At 38.0% G+C, this 19,253-nt stretch overlaps 1 protein-coding gene across 4 annotated transcripts; it reads right to left on the bottom strand.

Moving 5' to 3' along the window:
- Window positions 1–13,242: 13,242 nt before the first annotated feature.
- hlx1 (H2.0-like homeo box 1 (Drosophila)) lies at window positions 13,243–16,806 on the bottom strand. Of its 4 annotated transcripts, none has more exons than XM_068045821.1 (4): window positions 16,221–16,806; window positions 15,554–15,718; window positions 14,739–14,923; window positions 13,243–14,193 (listed from the first exon to the last, which is right to left on the bottom strand). In XM_068045821.1, the coding sequence occupies exons 1-4, from the start codon at window positions 16,687–16,689 to the stop codon at window positions 13,873–13,875; spliced, it is 1,140 nt and encodes a 379-aa protein (XP_067901922.1). In that variant the 5' UTR covers window positions 16,690–16,806; the 3' UTR covers window positions 13,243–13,872. The 4 variants fall into 4 exon arrangements, with proteins under 4 accessions (XP_067901922.1, XP_067901924.1, XP_067901923.1 ...); XM_068045823.1 differs by having other exon boundaries at window positions 15,620–15,718; window positions 16,221–16,805; XM_068045822.1 differs by having other exon boundaries at window positions 14,739–14,926; window positions 15,620–15,718; window positions 16,221–16,805.
- Between the last annotated feature and the right edge of the window lie 2,447 nt (window positions 16,807–19,253).

The raw sequence follows: 19,253 nt of genomic DNA on the forward strand, positions 1-19,253 counted from the left end.
TCAAATGGAGAAACTGGAAATGATTTTTATTTTTCTAATTATTATTGTGGTTTACAATTAATATTTTAGAATGAGTACAATTATTACTGTAATATTAGATTCTGTTTCAGTGTAATAACACTGAGCAATATTTTAAAAATTACTGCCTGTGGTGCTTGGAATGTTCTGGAGCTAATGATCGAAGAGATAGTCATGTCTAAGCTTGATGCATAGAGATTAATGCAAATGGTTCCAAAATTATTGCATTAAATTGTAATTTTTTTAATGTTGAACTAATTAAGTAGTAACTAATTTAGTAACCAAAGCTAACCCTGTATGTTAGATATGAATCTGCAAGAGTAACGATCCAATTACGTTTAATGCAACAAAAATTATTTTCTCTACCACTCTCCCCACTCCCATCACACCCCGCCTTTAAGGCCTTCTTAAAATCCACTTATTTGAATACATTTTTGATCATGCCTCCTAAAAACTTCATTGTGAGGCGCCTTGAGACGTTTTCTACGTTAACAGTACTATATAAATGTAAGTAGCTTAATAACTGTAAACATGGACAAACACCACCCACACAAACATCCTGCTCAACGCTCCTTAATTCTAATGGAAAAGTCTGAAAGGTAATTTCAATAGAATCCTACATATCCTACATTACAAATCCTATATGATCAGATTTATTGTAATTATCTTGTTAGACAGTGTCTGCAGCTTGTGTTTCATACTACCATTGGCCTAGCAATTTCATTCCAAATGCTAAAGATACGTCTGGACATATTCTCCATCATCTTGCCATAAAACTAACGTCGCAAATTGAACTGCCGTTCAGTCTAAATTTCTACCTTTACATTTTTGATTTAAAAAATGGAATTTAACGGAATAAAAAGAATTGCATTTTGCATTTTAACTTTCAGGCCTTAACTACTAATAGCTGAATATTATGCAACTTGCGACCACTGCTGAAATTTAACACTTTCCTTCCAATCAGAGCACAAGCACTTTTCAGTCTGTCATCAGATCATAAACGCCGCATAACGCTCTCGTTATAACCATGCCAGGTTATAAGGTCATATATTCTTCAGACTGTACTGCACCATTTGTTTTTCAGTAAACCTCTCCGTTTATTGAATGAAGCGTCCGCGGCAGCATTCCCCAGAACTCAGATATGATATGTGGTTCATTTTAATAATCTTGACATGTGCTGCTGAGAATCCTAATTTGCAGATCGTTGAGCACTTCTACAGCTTCATATTACATGCATCCCCGGCCCAACTGTTCTCTGTCTCTCTCAAGATGCAAATATAAATCGCGGCTTAGACATCTTCCCAAATAACCGTACACATGAAAGCATTTATTGAGGACAAGAAGGTATCTCTGTCCTGTATGGGGAGGAATTCGTACTGTTTCTTCTCAGGGAATATTAAACAAATGAACTATTCCCACCTCTCAAAATAAAGGTAAACCAGATTAGATTGTAGAACATAAATCTGACAATATGCAGTCTCTGGGTGAGCTGTTAAACCGAGGCCCCGTCTGCTCTTTCACTTGTTCCTAAAAGATCCCATGGCTCTATTCCCAAGAAGAACAGTGGAATTATCCCCAGTGTCCTGACCAATCCCTTAACCATGCTAAAATGAAATCTGGTCATTATCACATTGCTGTTTGTGGGAGCTTACTGCGCGCAAATTGGCTGCTGCGTTTCCTGCATTACAACAATGACTATATTTCAAAAGTTCTTCACTGGCTGTAGAGCACTTTGGAATCTCCTGAAGGCCAGAAAGGCACTGTGTAAACGCAAGTTTTCCTTGCGTTCTTACTATCTTTGCAAGCGTTTATTTCAATGTTTGGTGGAGATTGTGTCAGAGGGAGCAAGACGCCACTTTATTATTAAGTTTCGATTATTTTACAGTTGACTTACCAATAGGAAGAAAATCGCTGGATAACACAATTTTTACCTTAAGAACTTCCAGTTGTGATCTGCTTTAACGTTGCAGACTTACGTTCTTGCAGTTTGTATTCAATTTCGCGTCAATTTCTTATTAATCTCATTTGCGTTCCCATTGGTCTGTTCAAGAGTATGTCACTAAATAGATTATTGTTAGAAAATGTGAAAAAACAGGATAATCGTAGAAACTCGAGATAGCCGTACATTTATTTTTGATTTTTCATATAAATGTTAGCCTAATTCTAAGCATACTCGACAGTAGAACTTTCAAGGTGTTGCTCCAAACCATTAGGTAAGGCAATTCCATCGCCAGAACGACTGACCATTTAAGGCTTTGCGCTTACAATCACGCCACAGACAATTTAAAAAAGTCAACGCGCACAGATCTAGCAGGTAGTGCTCAGTATTTCCGTAATATTGAGTAATCAACGTTCTATTAATTGGTCTGGCAATTTTAATAGATCTGAACATCAAAACGAGTCAACGTCCATGTGATCGTGAATATTCCTTTAACAGAATGTAGAGCTCAGCGCACTTAGTATTTCAATAAAACCTCCAGAGTCCTGGAATTGCTTTAAAATATAAAAATATAATTTCATTCAAAACGAAGAATATCTGCCTTTATAAGCAGTTTTCCAAATTGGGCTGATATTACTATTTTTAAAATTTCAGAAAGCCAGCTTTGATGGAAATTTGCATCAATAATACTTTTCTTGAATTAAATTTGCATCATATAAGAAATAAGTTAAAAGCGCCACAGTAGAGAGCAATCGCAACAATCAACTACTGCTGAATTATTTACAATTATGTACTAGGGGTCTGTGTGAGGCAGTTTATATGATAGATATATATTATATTATACATTATATTAGCACCTTCCAGCACCACCTGCAACCGCTTTGGCCCCAGACGTATCGGCTTTCGTCTTTCCTCTGGACACCAGCCTGAGGTCGAAGGGGGGCGGGGGGGGGGGGGGGGCGGGGCGGTGGTGGTGCAGATGCTAGGCAAGTCTGCACAACCTAAAACCATGCCTAGGCTGGGCAGCAAGAAGGTTTATATTAACTGATGGTAGATAGCAATAACATACTAGTATCAATGTATTTACTATCACCCATTATTGTATTATATCCGCCGCTTTTTTACTCTGTTAAAGGCTGTTAGGATAATGTTTATTCTAATTGGGCCACAAAAAATCACGCCAATTTTTTGGGAGGGATCAGATCTATTGATTTTTAAAAATGCACCTGCCTGAGTCAAGCCTGTAAACAACCCGAAGGCAGGGCTTTATTGGATAGCTCTTACTTTTATTTTATATGTAAACACTTGGGGGTCGGTGTGTAATAGTTTAATAAAAGTTTTCCTTCAAGTTTACAAAAGAGCAAAAGATACCTGCAGATCTGAGTGCTGCGCTGGGCTGCCGAGAATCATAAAATCCGTTCATTTCTGCATATTATTCAAACTTCTGAAAGGGATACGAAATAAAAGCTAGCACATGACTTGCAGAAAAATGCGGAATTTTACAAAAATGAGCATTTACTCCATAACAATAATTTAACATATAAAACAAAATAAAACCAGGCCCTTTTTCAAAATGACAGGAATGTATCATCTAATCATAAATATTCACATTAACTGTGCCCAACCGAGAAGAACATTCATCCATTACATTAGAGTTTACACTGCAGGATGATTATTCAGCATCCTCTGCGAAGACTTTTGTAACTCAAATTCTGTTTACTTTCTGTGTCTGCGCATATGAGAGAGATTTTATTTTCTATACCGTTCTCCCAGTGTAACAGTTATTAAAATGTGTGAGTTTTCAGTCCGTAAAATTACTTCTGGAAAATGTGTCTGAATGGCTGCTCCGACTAGAGAAGACTGGGAAGCAGAGTCTGGAGTCCCACCGCGGACACTAATCGACTTCTTGCACGTAGACAGGAAAGTGAAATAAATATATACAATGTAGTTATTATTAAACAAGGGAAGCGGAATTATTCTTTGATCTAAAGGCGAATAATTGAAGAATGAATAACCTTCGCCCCATCGTCTGATCGTTGGTTCAAATGGAAGTTTTCAAGATTATCAGTTCAATCGGCCAGTTAAACGGAAATCTTGGCGGGATCAAACCTTTGCAAAATATATAGAGTAAATAAATCAATAAAGGTTATGGAAACTTAGCACCTAAGATAGAAATCTTGTCAGAACGCAGCATCATTCTGGTGTGCAGAGTCACAATACATTTTTTTTCTGTTAGTAGATAGTTTATAGTGCTAGTGAATAGTGATGCTAAGGTGTTGAGGGGGTCTATTTTGTCGGCAGTGTGAAGGTTGCTAGGAACTTCAGTCAAAACAGGTGATCTTATTTTGAAAAGAGACTGGCGTTTAAATGTAATCATTGTCTAGCGAGAACTTTTGCAGATTTTACAAACATGTTTTAGCTTTAACATCAAGGTTATTTAGGATATATCCGAGGCTGTTCGATATGTTCAATCTGTTTTCTTAAAATAGTCGATGAGAGACTGGTAGATTCAAACAAGATTTAACAGCTCTTTAGACATCAATTTAAGGCAACGTACATGAAAATTAATTTTTGCCTGTTTCCCCCCTCTGGGAAATCGAGTACTGTCAACATTCTTGTACAAATGTTGAATGACCCCTAACATGAGCAGTTGTATAAAGTTTGTTTTCGTTGTAGTGAGGAAGTCGAACCAAAAGCGAGCCAAGCGAAAGTTACTTTCACTAGATGTAATAAATAACTCTGTTGAACATTAAAAAGAAATCGCCAGAATCTCAATTATGCTGATCTGTTTATTTAGTGCACTAAATGGTCGCGGATTTAACCGCCAGCTATTAGAAGATTGTAAAGTGAAATTCAAGCTGCAGCTGCAAAGCGGAAAGCGGCATTTCTCGTGAGGATCTCCCTCTTTCCGGAAAGCAGGAAAGACCATACTGTTCACGACAGAAGAGGGAAAACCTACCAGTCTTCGGGGGGACCTCAATCAGAGATATTATTTTCCCAATGCCTGAATCAGACAGCCTTTTATGACTCTAGCCTTAATGTCAAATAAATCATATTTTAATTTAAGTCCTGTAATTGGGATCGATTGAGATTTCATATCAATGATCATTTCACCTGGAAGTTGGGAGACGTCTGCACCCCATTCGCTCCGCACCCCCACTCCCCGCCATCAACAAAAAGAAAAAGCCACGTTGCTGCTGTAACGGGGTGACACCAAACAGTTGCATTCATTTCCTTACCCATCCATTAAAAACACAAGTCAGGGAGATGTTTTATGGTTTCCTTGTTAAAAAATAAAATGACGTGGCTGACAGACACTGATTGATTTAACAGACTGCTTTCAGTCCTTAATAAGTTAAATTCCATACTATTTTCTATATCATCAGCTTATTTCTGACAGCAGAGGATTTACTGGCTCAAGCTAGTTTTGCAATTTGTCCTTTCGAACTGAATGGAACACTGAAGCTAATTTGTCCCAGGTTCCGAAACGAATAGTTCATTGCATCATCTGGTTATAATAAAACATTAGCTTCTAGTTAGTCCAGTAACACCTTGTATTTGCATATTGTGTGTGTACGCGCGCGGCCGAGAAAGAGCGCGCACTGATATGCAGAAAGCTTTTATTCAATTAGAAATGTTGGTATTGTATTAAAGCGATGAGCATTAGCACATACAACACAATGTACCCTAAAATAGTACTTACAACTTCGAACATCATTACAATCGTGCAAGTAGGTCATTTAATAGAAACTAGCTTGTAAGTGACTGCTCAATCACTGGAGTGATTAATTTTACACACAATTGCAATTGCGAAAATTATAGCTTTGTACGTTATATGTCATTTCAATATGTAATTTCTAAACTTTTGACTGTAGTCTACCATGTGATTGCTGCAGTTGTCAGGAAGTGTCTAAAATGTCAATATCCCTGCAGTTATACACGTTAGCAAAGTCATTGTATAACCAGGCGATCTAAAGGAACAGATGTAGTTATTTATTCACCCCCATGTTTTTATTCGGTTGACATAAACGATCGAAGATAAATGTTTGTATTGTCTTTTAACCACAAGGCAAGTTTATCATAATATTATTGTATTATTTATACAATTGCTAAATAAATATGGATTCTCACACATTTTGCGTGTGTCATATTTATTAGGCTTTCGTGCTAATTAGATTTTTATGGATTTGTACTTTTTACCGAGAATTCGGAGAGTACATGTTGACGATAATAAAGGATATTAAATAAATCTGACTTTTGGAAAGATATTGGTAATGGCAAGCCTGGTATACCTTACAATTGTCGTTTTATTGTACCGCAACCACTAAATTGATTCTAAAAGTGTGCTATCTTTCTGTATGCTACTATAAAAATGGTTAGCTGATTCCCTGCAGACAACACTGCCTCTGCCAAGAGTTAAAGGATCAGAAATAAATAGTCTGTTTTTGAATTATGATCCGCACAGATGACTTTTCAATGATTCCCAAAACCGTGGTTTGTAAATGGAGATTGCAGTTATTTTAGGTCAGGCCCTTCAATTTCAGTAATGGAAAATACCAGGCAGAAATAATCTATTCATTACCCACGGTGAATATGTGTCAAACAGTAGTATTGATGAGACTGTTCACAATGTGTGCGTGTTTGCCTGTCATTGTTATTTGTATGTCGCTGAAAACTATTATGTTAGTCCTATCACCCTTATTAAAGTTTCATTCAGAAATCAGGTAAGCACGCATCTAAGTCCAAGAATAAATTCACACGTTCTACACAATACATGTAATCGATGCGCTTTTAATCATTCCAGCTATTAATATTTGTTGAATTCTACTTAACTTCTGAAAATCTGCACAATATTAGTTGGTGATAGCGCAATGGCGAATTTCCCCTTCAGTAATGAATCTATTATGCGCGGACTTTAGTTTACTCTGTTGTGAAATGCTCTTTCAGGAGAAAAAAAAAGTTATTTATCATAAGAAAGTTTCCACCAGCCAAAACATTCTCCATCGAGTTGTTCTAATGCCTGAGGAAGCATTCGGTGAATTAAGCGTTACCCGAACCTATGCATCATTTGGACAGTATAACGATGTCACCTTGTCGGGCCGTGGCTCTTTACAGAACCCATTTGTTGAATATCAGAGTCATATCCAGCTGATGAATTACAGCACGAACCTCTTTGGCTCAACATCTTCTTTCATAGGCATTCTAATTTAATCCCTTTTAGCCGTTTATGTAAAGAATGTTAGCAGTTGAGATGTAATGCCTTTAAGTACTGTACTGCAGAGCTAGTGAAATTTATAGTCTGTGTATATATTCTGGCTCCAGATATCAGCAGTATAATGGATGGCTGTATTTCATGAATCCAAGTATATCTTCCCGGCTGCTAGGAATCAAAAGTCATTCCATTTATGGTGCACTAATGTCTCTTAGTTAATCCACAAGACAGGCAATAAAATTTAGTAGTAAATGTGCTGTTTGATAACAAAGAACTTTTATTGATTATAGAAACGTTCTAAACTAAATAAACCACCTTTTTATTATTATATCTGCGGGCAAACTTTACAGCAGTGATTAAGGCAGCAAAAGAGACAGTAAAATCTGTGTAAATAAACTATGAACCTGTTTTAAAGCAAATGTACGAATAGATGTAAAGCAGAGCAAGCACAGAAAGATATGCATTGTAGAATTAAATACACTCATTACTGACACTATGAACCAGACGATTTCAATTCCAGATTACATTGTTCCTTTTCCCACTTTGTAACATATACTCGGGTTAAGATATTACTTTAAAATAACAAAGTAAATGCTTATTAGCACTTACATATAATGTGCCTTGGCAGCCTACATAATCCATGTTGAAAAGTTTTTTTTATTTTGGAAAGAAAACGTTTAGTTAAAATTTCGGTCGTGAATCTTCGATGGAATACTTCGAATGAAGGATCACACCCACAATATTAGCCTACTTTTCTGCTATGCATTTCCAGCAGCTCCGCTTTTATTTGAGATTTCGAGTAATTGTTTTTAATCGTATATATAGTAGGCAAACATGCACATTGTTCATAGCCTCAAATCAATGCCTCTCATTATCTTATGAAACAGGAGAATACAGAGAAAATCTCCGCAACAGCTGGACGGTATGATGGGTTTGGGTTGCTATAGTTGTGAGTTATAGTGCTATCAGATCATAAATTAAATTATTTCTGAAACTTTATAACGCACGATAGTGGGATTGCGGAAATATGCCCATTCATTGCGCATGTCGGCGCTGGCTACAAATTTGGATTTTGGAAAACACAAAGAAAAATAATGCCAAAATATGTCAATCCCATGATATGTTTAGATATCGACGTGAATTGTTGAAGCATGAAGTACCTAAATAGCTGCAATATGTCAGGGAGCTGTATATTTCAGATCTGCAACACATGGAGCAGAGATTCTTATCGGAAACGTCTTTTTAAACAGATTTTTAACTCCAGATTTCCAGGAACAGCACCTGCTTTAAAATTATCTACACACGACTCCCATACAACACGATTACAATTACTATGAAGACACCGACGTAACAATTTGGCAAATTTAGCTTTCAATTCCTTATCAGGCAAAACGGAATTCGACACGGCTTAATGGAGTTAACACTTTTTTCCATGAAAGGTGGAGGAAGCGAATCGAGACATTTTAAATCGCGAATATCGTTTAATTTCTACATTATTATGAAGTTGAGAGGGTATTGTGTATATGTTGGTTGTATCGCTCTGTATACACATATAGTTAAATATGCTTCTATGCATTTTCAAGTACTGAACACCATGCTTATCATTTCTTGTTCTTTATGAAATCGCTATTAATTCAAAATTAATCCAAATTAACGGCCAATGTGTGAGACTTCCTATGATGAAGGTTACAATTCATTGAAGTATCCGATTAAAATATCATGGTGTTAATAGTCTTCCATTGCATCTAGGACAATGAAATTGTATTTTCTTTGCAGCTGTTTCCACTTATTTAAAAGAAAAGCTAAAAACTTAGTCTAATCCCGCCGTCTGACCCATAAAACGCTAATTAGTAGACTCAAGTCAATGATGTGCATTCGGCCAGCCAGGTGGTCGGACTCACTGTCATCCCCACATGAGACCCTCCTTCCCCTTTTAACTGGACCTCACGGCAAGACCTGGAGATCAATAATCAGCTTAATGGAGCTCATTAGGATGATTGCCATCCACCAGCTTGTGAAATTTCCCAGCTCTTTTACATCCCAGGGTTCACCGATGTTTAGGGAAGATCTACTTTCTTCGAGAGCTGAGGGCTACAGTTTGTTTGTGTCCAGTGCGAGGGCGGACAATACATCAATCAGACAAGAACCTTTCTCCCGCACTTACAGGGGGTTGGGGGCCTGGCAATGACGATTTGTTTATAGCACAATACCAAGGGAAACTCAGTAAGGTAATTGCATGTTTATGGCTGGATCCCAATACCTTTGCATCATTCGAGAAGGCTGTCTACCACCCTGGTATATGGTGATTTATGTGGGTGCCACCAAAAGGTCAAAAGGCCCCAATTACCTAAGCACGTTTTCTGTCTATCAACTAATAATGACACCCATTACTTTATAATAAAATATTTAAGTGATCGACTTGTCATGTTCACATTTCCTGTACTTTTTAATTAAAGCACAAATAATCACTATTTAGAAATCGCGCTACACTAAAAATGGTTCAATTTTAAATGTACACGAATTCAATTTAAGAACTTCAGCGCCATGGTTATTAGTCACCCTGTATAAATTATTGATGTCAGTAAAATACCAGTTTAAAGTTGCCCCGCTCGCCCAAACCCGACAGTCTGTTGAATGTTCGAACTGCAACCTAAATAGACGATGGAAATTCCATTGTGTCCTTAATGGTGTTGATTTTTACTTCATATATTTCGGTTAAAACATATTCTTTGTAATGGGTTATTAGGCTGTAAATCTCCGGAAGTGAATTCTAAATATCTGTGTAATGATGTCATGGGGACGAGCGATATGAAGCCATGCGCTGTATGACATTCTAAAGTTATTCCGTACCAACCTTGAAAAAGGACAATTTTAAAAAGATGTAAACAAGTAGTTTTGTGGCTTAGCGGGATAATTATACAAGTTACCGTTTTGTAATTGAACATTTCACAAGTACAGCCAAGTTCCTGCCATTCCGTTAACTTAAAAGTGTCTGTAAATGGAACCTTATTCAGTCGCGGTCCAATAGCCTGCACATTCTATTGTACTAGTTTCATAGACATTGTCATTTGCATACATTTCCTTGGGTTCTTTCAATTCATTGCTCCAACTGTGTGTATTTAATATTAGTCGCTTTTATACACGAGATGGGTTTCAAATGAGTCTTTCATTTTGTTCACAGCCAATCATCCTTCAGTTAATAAGTAAAATCCTGATAACAGATTTGGCTTGCCAAAACATCAGCTGTGGGTTTATTTAATTTTAATAAATTGGTGTTTATTTTAAAAAGTGAATAAAGATTTAGTATAAACGGTCATTAGTTCTGATGAGCGTTAAACAGCAATAATAAGGTCGTTTATTTACTGAGAAAAGCAAAAGTTGACATTATAGATGTAACAATCTGTCTTGGTGGACGCCAGCCAGTCCAGGGGGTTTAACAGGAACAGTCTACTGTGGAAAGAATTTCTTCTATTACTGAATTGACTTGCTCTTGTTCTTATTTTTGTTTCAGTGTGTGAGATATCCCAGTTTCCAGCTGGAAGACTTTAGGGAAGATTTTTAATCCTAATGTCATGTACGAATACATATCACCACGCAGGTAATGGTCATAATAGGTGACAATCTAGCCTTGTGCCGAGAAAGTTTTGGGAAGAGCAGAAGATTCAGTAGGAAGTACTGGCATGTTGGGGTGTGGGGGTATGTAATTTTCTCACGTTGTAAACATCTATTACATTTTCCATAACAGAAAAAATATCCCGTGTGAGGTGGTGTTTCTGTCTGCAGACTATAGAAGCATGTAAAGAGAGAGAGACTCATGAATAATGTTTATTATGACCAAATTGAGGAAGGTCAACAAATGCGGACACATGTAACAGGTTTCTCAAATGGATAAATGAAAATTTACATGTTATTTGAAGTAGCAACACATGTGTTGATGAGCATCCATTTTTAGCAGTGTCATTATCCTTTCATTTCCTCGTGCTTTGCTTATTGTTTCTGTGTAGGAATTATTTATTGAACTAAGTAAAATCATACACTCAATCAGAACCAAACCAATGCGAACATTTACCACTGCCCTAATAAAAGTAGATGAAAGACAGTTAAATTGGTCCTGGGAAGTAACACGTGGAAATATTACCATCTGCTGTGGCAAACTGGATGATCAGAAGAATATTGTGAAATTCGGGCTGTAATCTGCTCAATACTTTCTATTTACGTATAAAACGGTCTCTTTATTGTTTGTGTTGAAAGTATTTATATATTTGTAACGCCACTTAATTCCTTAAAATTGTGTTCATCCAAAATAACAATTTACCTCAAGCCTTTTAAAAATAAACAAATACGTTGGGATGATAAATTTCCCATTTTCTTTGTAATGTCGCGATTCCGCCAAGCGAAAAATAATAGCGGCACAGTTCACGCAGACAGTCCTGACTCAGTACTGGTGGTCTAGGGCTGAAAGATCATTACCCGACCTCCTATAATCTGTACCTTCACTGGGTCACGCCATTAAGGTTACAGTAATTTTAATAAACATACGTGTCGAGTGTCACTCATTTAGAGCAAGTCTCACTCGACCTGCAATAACTCTCAGCTAAAATTAACACGGGTCCATTTAAACTTGTTGATGATCTGTCTCACTTTTGTAAAAATCATAAATCCCACTGCTAGCATTTCTCTAATGTTGACAGATCTCATTTAAACGTAGCAATTAAGTAGGCCAAGAACCAGTTTGGAAGTGGATTAGAGTATTTTATATTCCGACTGTTACTTTAATTTTTTTTAAAGTTCATTCTGTACATTTATTTTAGGAAATGTTGAAAGTCAAGCCCAAGTAGGTGGAGAAAGCAGGATTCAGCCTGGTTTTACTTTCACAGCTCCAAACCTTGCTGTCTTCTGTCAACGATACGTCAAATGAGTCTCAGAGACCTATATTGGCAGCGGCCCAAAAATGCCAACTAGTGAAAGTTCAACCTAGTCGCACATTTACTGGGAACTGACCTTCCAACGGTTGTATTATTAGATTGAATCATGTTATAAAATACAATCGAATGATTAAGTGATAGCTAGTCTTTTACCAATGCACTGCCCCTATCTGTACTCCACGCCATCAATCTTGGTATGCCCCCATTTATATTTGTGAAGGGGTCAGCTAGTAAATGCGACTAACTATTGCATGTTACATTTAGTTGGTGTATCGCTGGAAGTCACAGACGATAACATAAAATGCGTTCCTGTGAAGTGCTTCACGACATATCTTTATGATCTGCTAAAATAAATCGTTTAAAATTAACAATCTTTCTGTGATTTTGTTCCTTCACTTCCCCCCACCCACCCCCCGCCATGTAATACCCGCGAGATATTGGTTTGACTTGAAGTATAACAACGAGCAGTAAATCCGTTGTTGGTGTCCTTTACGAGTGCAGCGAGGTGAAGGATCCAGAGAGGAAGTGCGGAGGTCAGGACTCATTTGATACGGATCGTACCGTGCTGCAGTCCCTTGCACCCAAATCCCTGGAGTCGCATGGCACGGGCCAGTTAAATAAACAGCAGTCTGGTGACAAGCCTGTCATAGATGGGGTTAAAGATAAAACGCGTTTAGAGCTTTTTTTTTAAAAAAAGCAACTGTTTATTAAAATAGAAAAATGCTGATACCGTATTAAAGCCTGACCCTCTTAAAATAGGCAATTAGTACTGTGAAACGGTTTATCTTTTTAATGTATTATGTACACCAGTGAAAAGGTGTAGAGATTTTTTTTTGAACAGCGCCAATTCTTAAGAATAATACTAATATAGAAATCCCCAAGGCAAACTTCAGCAACGTTTTTGCTTTCTGGGCACCATCCCGACAGATTATGTCATTGGAAGTGGGGTAGTGTTAATATCTGAGCATTCAAGTAATTTATTCTAATGCAAAATAAAAGGGAAAATAAAAGCTCTTAAAATAATTAAACAATGAAATACCACTAACGTTAATTTACGCACTGTAAAACTAAATTATCTTTTATAACACAGCAAGCATGGTTAAAGAACAATGATTCTCCCTATGAAATCCGAAGAACGACAATAAATATATTAGAAAATATTTAATAAATTTCCCAAATTCAGGCAGAAAATACTTTAATCCCTGGTGTAGTATTACTGAGAATATATTTGCAGAGGAACAGAAGATGCAAAGAGATTGCCAACAAGTACAACGAAGTGTTCTTTAAACAGTATACCCATTTTATTGGATGTATTTACGATCAGTGCAATCTTTTGAATCAACTGGCATTTAAACGAAATATTGGCCACCATTAAGTGAATAGACTTGGTAAGAGCATTTGATCATTATTCTGAATGTTAGTACACGGTGATAGCGCAAACAGAGGTGTTGAAAATGTTTTGTCTTAGGTAATATTTATAAATCCGGTGCCTCTAATAATCCAGCTGGGTATACATTAAGCAAATGGAAATCAATGTCAAAACATTAAAACCTATCATACAAAAACATTCACTTCTAAAATATTTTTTTAAAACAAGTCTGTATGATTTCTCGTGTCAAACATTGTATTTACATATTTGCAATTTACAGGTCGGAAGTTGAGGGTAGGGTTTATTTCTCCTCTTCCTTTCGCAACAATATAACTTACTCTTTTCTTCTGAAAATGTCCTTTACGTCCTGGTAATCCTGTTAGGGGGAGTGGGTAAAATTATTTCACATTTATAGCACAATTTGCAACGGAGATGCTGGGGCACTTTGTGCCGGTGAGACGCTTTGCTTTAACACTGCAGTACTTAAGGAGGCAAGTTCTGATCTGATGACAGTGGCCTTGGGATCGGGACACTCGTTCACCTCAATGTCTTTCTCATTAATGTCCGTCAATTCGGAGTCACTTTTCTCACTGTCACTCTGGTTCTCCCTCACACGCTGTTCTTCCCCCAGGGACGCTGGTTTCTCCAGTTGCTCCTTCTCCTCTTTTTGTGCCTGAGCTTCTTTCGAGTGCCTCCATTTCATCCGTCTGTTCTGAAACCATACTTTCACCTAGTGGTAGGAGGACAAAGCCCCGAATTAGAAATAAAGTCACGAATGTAAAATAAAAAGTCCGATCCTTTCCTGTCTGCTCAGCCCTAGAAGGTTAATGTGTGCCAGTTGAGTTTGTTTTCAGCTCCATGAATTCACGCACGTACCCGCGTTGCGGCCCTGATTGTTACCACTTCCTCTATGCTAAGAACTGGACAACTCCATTAAAGCAGTGCGGTCACCGGTTAACAGTTTCAGAGGAGCCACGTTGCGCCTTCATTCATGTGAATAGTACCACATTCTATTAATAATCAAAGCTTGTGCATTATCTAGAGGCCGAGAGCCCGTGTGAATTCAATTTCAATCATGTACTTTCCACAACTACTGAACTAGCCGCGATTTTAACGTTGCCTACTTTTGAATTTCCACCCTTCCGTTGTTTTTAGCTGGTTTTGTAACGAATTCTAATGCAATTCTATAACAACTATTAACATTTCCAAATTGCTACTGTGCTTATAAATTGTACAAACAGGATATTGTAGTAAATCATATTCTAAGTAACTAACCTGTGCATCAGTCAATCCTAGCATCGCCGCGAGCTGCTTCCGGTCAGGTTTAGTCACATATTTCTGAATCTCAAATCTTTTCTCAAGTCCCTTTCTCTGCAGATTGGAGAAGACAGCTCTGGACCAGGAACGTTTCCTTTTGTAAGTCTGGGGCATAGTGTCTTTCGTTAGAACAGCGTAAGGCCCTGCTAGTTAAAAGAAAACGTAGCATTAGTGTTAATGTCGCAAGAAGTTCTGCCACCTTTTCATAGAACAAAATAAAAATATTTGCTTATAATTTGATGCCTAATCTTATTCAAACGTTGCCAAAGGTCAATAATTTAAAATAACATGCGTTGCTGCTATTTTCAAGAGTTAGGAGCTGAGGTGTCGATTCTGGTGTGCTTGTTGCAGTTTGACAGTTCTAATAATGCAAGCTACTGGCGAATTGACTCTCTGTGTTCTTTATATCGTTAGCAATTTCATCAGCACGGATCTTTTATTTCGATGAATTGTAAATATTATCGAACTGTTTTAACCACTGCCATCCACATGCAGAATATACATATGGGATTATAGCTTTGTTGGGACGGGTTAAATCATAAAATGAGACTCAGTTAAGGTTATAAATAAAGAGTGTGCAGGTTTATAGCATATATTTTGTAGAATGGTGACAAGTTTACCTTATGTAGCATTATTATATCCCTGAGATTAAATGTGCGTTTACTACTGTGCTGTGGAATTATCGCCTTCCAATATTGAAATATTGTAACGAGCTCGTTTGATGCAGATTTTGTTTTTCCTGTGGCGAAAATTGGCGAATTAAGACTATTAACCTGGAAAAGAGTCCTGATAATGGTGCTGGGACGAGGTTCTGGAGTTCAAAACTGAGGAAGCCTCACCAAGTCCAGGGTCCAGGGACGCAAAGAACTGGCTAGCGGAACTCTGCACAGAGAGGTGGACTCCAGACTGGCGACTTGTGCCCATCAGCGAGGTAAGATCTGCAATGGCAAATGGAGAATAGGGTACGTTAGTGTGTTGCTGTCTTTTAAAGTCCGTCTCAAACTCAGTTTGGTGAATTGTCAAAACAATGACCAGTCTAAATGTCAGTTTATGCTGGTCACATAATCTGAAAGGTGCCTAAAGTCAGCATGTTGGAGAAAGCGAGGCCTGTATTTACAGAAACCAGGGAGAAACGTATTCCCTGGCAAAGCAAAACCCACAGACATTCATTTTACACTCTATCTCCCGTCACTTGGATTCTTACTTCCCAAACGATTCACCCACCCCCTTACACAGACAATAAGACAATAAACTGTTTAAATACAGATTAAAGTGGTTTTGTAACCCGCCCAGAACGCAACCCGCTTTTCCCATCAATTTCACAAGCAACAGTTGCTGATTTTCAATTTGCAGACAAAGTGTCACGTTGCTCAAATATTGTTTTAACACTGTTATTGATGTTTGATGTAAAGCCATTGGTCTGTGCCTGGCCTGTCTTACCTCTTAAACTACTGCAGTCTTTGATTTTAAAGTCAAAATCGGTGGATAGAATGCGGTCAATGCCGAACTTGAGATCTTTGCTGGAGGGCGCGGGAAGCTGCTGCATCGAGCCGGCAGCGAGGTGAATCCTAGCCGATGAGGAAGTGCAGCTGGCGGGTGCTCGATGGTAGGGAGAGGCCGGGGAAACTCTCGGGGTGAAGCCGCCGATCCGCTCGGGCGCCACGGGTGTAGGACGCACAGGGGAGCCCGAGGGTTGCATGGCGTGTGGTCCGCTCAGATGAGCCACGACGGCCGATGATCCTGGCAGGGGCGGCGGGGCGGTCGGCATGTTCTCGGTGTCGCTGAGATGCAGGATGTCCGCGATGCAGAAGGAAGGTTTCTTCACCGAATCCAAAAAGCCATTCGAGCAATAGGCAGACCAGAGGCTGAAATTACTGGCGTAATATGGAGCTAGTCCTGTGGTGTACATTGTGCAATTCTCCCTCGGTTTGCCCTTTTTCGAAATAACAATTAGGATGGAAACGTGAAAGATACGATCTAAAATAGACTTGAGAGGGGTGGGGGTGGGGGGAGTGGGGGAACTTGACTTTGCAAACTAAAAAACTTTCCTAAAACTCATCTGCACATTTGGCAGAGAGTTCAAGTAGGCTTGGGAAGAAGTTGCCACTGTTCAACTATGATTGGTTCCCCATTCTCCTAGCTCATCCAATAGCAGAGACATTTGGAGCTGCTGGCACCTCCCACTGTACTGCAGCTGCAACTGAGGAAGTCTCAGACTTTAAAGCTGTAATCTACTGGAAGCTCAATTATTTTAAAGGTATTTTTGACATAAGCAACTGCAACAATGAAAGTCATGAGTCGTTGGCTGTATTCAACTTTTGCAATAAGTCCTTATAATTAAAAATGATGAGGTGAACCCTGCAAAATAACCTTTCCATTGCTGATTCTTTATTTGAATATAATTCCCGAGTATTGTTGAGGTTTATTTTTTGCACAGTTACAACGGCTGTGGGTTTGTGTGGCTTTAACTAATCAAAAAATAAGCCAAATAGTTCAAAGACTCGAAAGAAGATCTTCTAAAGTTAATTTATATTGATGTCAAGGTGTTATTTTAGTTTTCATTTTATAGTGGATAACTGCATCAGATCATATTCAACATGATAACGAAATAGTGTTATATTTTGAGATCATGTAAGTTATGATCATTTGAGTGAGGTACCAGGGGGCACCCAGTGCCTGTGGACCCGTATCCCAGCAACGAGCCTTCTGGAGAGGAAAGGAGAGGAGAAAATTGTTCAGAAAGTATTGTCTGGTAAGTGCGGCACAAATCACACTTCAACCTGAAATATTAAATTGTGGAGGCTTGGGTGCAATTGCTTGTTTAGGAATGTGTTGTACGAGAAAACAACTTAATAAAGACGTTTCTTAACCGTGAAAGCTCATGTATGCGTAAACTTTATTTCATAAACAACTCCAGTTTGTACTTCTAGCACTAGTCCTAACCTTAATCACAATGCAGAAAATTTGCATTTAACTCCAACCTCCTACAATTGGCTTTATAATATACCTGGATCTGTCTGGAACCTGAACCTTAAACACCTACTGTTGGTTTAATGACAATACCTATGGCAAATGAGTTATTAATATGGGTCTCTAACAATGGCAAACATCTTGCTTTGTGTGTACCCGGTACATTGTTAAGCATTTGTTTAAATTGGAAATATATAAAGACTTTTTTTCCTGGATCAGTCTTCAGAGTGGAGGAAACGTCGAGCTCGATTAAGTTCACATCGTTGATAGCCATCCTGTTTTGATGTGCTTAAACACGAAGTAAATGAGCGGATATGCCTGTTAGATTTACTTAAAATAGAACCCGTTTAGTATTTTAGGATACAGCAGAAATCCTTATTTCTTCCGGAGAAAAACTTTATAATGACTGGTAGAACTTCCGTTTTCAATATTTGTGCAACTTTATCTCGTCTCGCAAGTTGCACTTGTGACGCAAATCCGCTCCGGTACATGAAAAGTGCCACAGAAAGAAATCTGAGGGGACCGACTTCAATCTTTCAATTGATGAAAAAGAGAACTCCGCTTTCAGGATTGTTCCCTGTAATTCTGCTGACCCTAAGTATGCTACAGAATCAAAGAACCAAAAAACCCCAACAATAAACCTCAGTGGTTCAGGGAAAATCAATAATCCGCATTTCATTTTTAAAAAATAACCAATTTGACTACCGGGAGAAGAGCAATTTTAACTTTACTCTGGGTGAATATTTAGCATTTTATTTTCACGCGGATAAAGCCGTGTTTATTAAAACTGCCTCTCAGATCAGAAGTCAATCCACTGAAATAGAAGATATTTTCGTTTTCAATTTGTTAGGAATCTATTGGTAAAATCCAATTCTCTGAGACAGTGGCAATAATACATGGCAAAGATATAATGTGAGTAAGTGGCGGTGATTTTTCTATCAATTGTACTGCTCCTGTTTTCATGCCTAGTTCAGTGCAGTACTGCAGCCTATCGCCTACAATAGCATTCCCAGGATTTTATTCCCAAGCTCCTATTATCTTAAATTTTGGAACACAATTAATAGAAGAAATTGTTTACTTTATATACATGTCATTCTAATTTATGATAATAATCTGGAAACGTTTCTGTTGGAACTGTTCATAATAATTCCTATTGTTTGGTTTCTTTAAGAATGATTAGCCCCGGAAGACTCTCTTATGCCCTGGTACATTCAAAATATTCCAATGACACTTTTCCGGGACACAAATAGCGAAATGAATCTGCTCAATTAGACAGACATAACAATATGGGGAAGAGGATGGAGAAATGGCTCAGCGAGCACTGAGCTACACAGTTGTTTCAGGTGCTGCAGCGCTGTTAAAGGAAATATTTCAGTCATTTAAAGGTCGTTACGACAGACATGGGACCATTCTATAAAAAGATAGACATTACAGATATTTTTTATTACGTGGGTTTGAAGGTGGCTGCTGCTATTCGTAAGAAAAGGTCTGTTCGATAAATAT

This window comes from Heterodontus francisci, chromosome 13, assembly GCF_036365525.1.
Source record: "Heterodontus francisci isolate sHetFra1 chromosome 13, sHetFra1.hap1, whole genome shotgun sequence".
NCBI lineage: Eukaryota > Metazoa > Chordata > Chondrichthyes > Heterodontiformes > Heterodontidae > Heterodontus > Heterodontus francisci.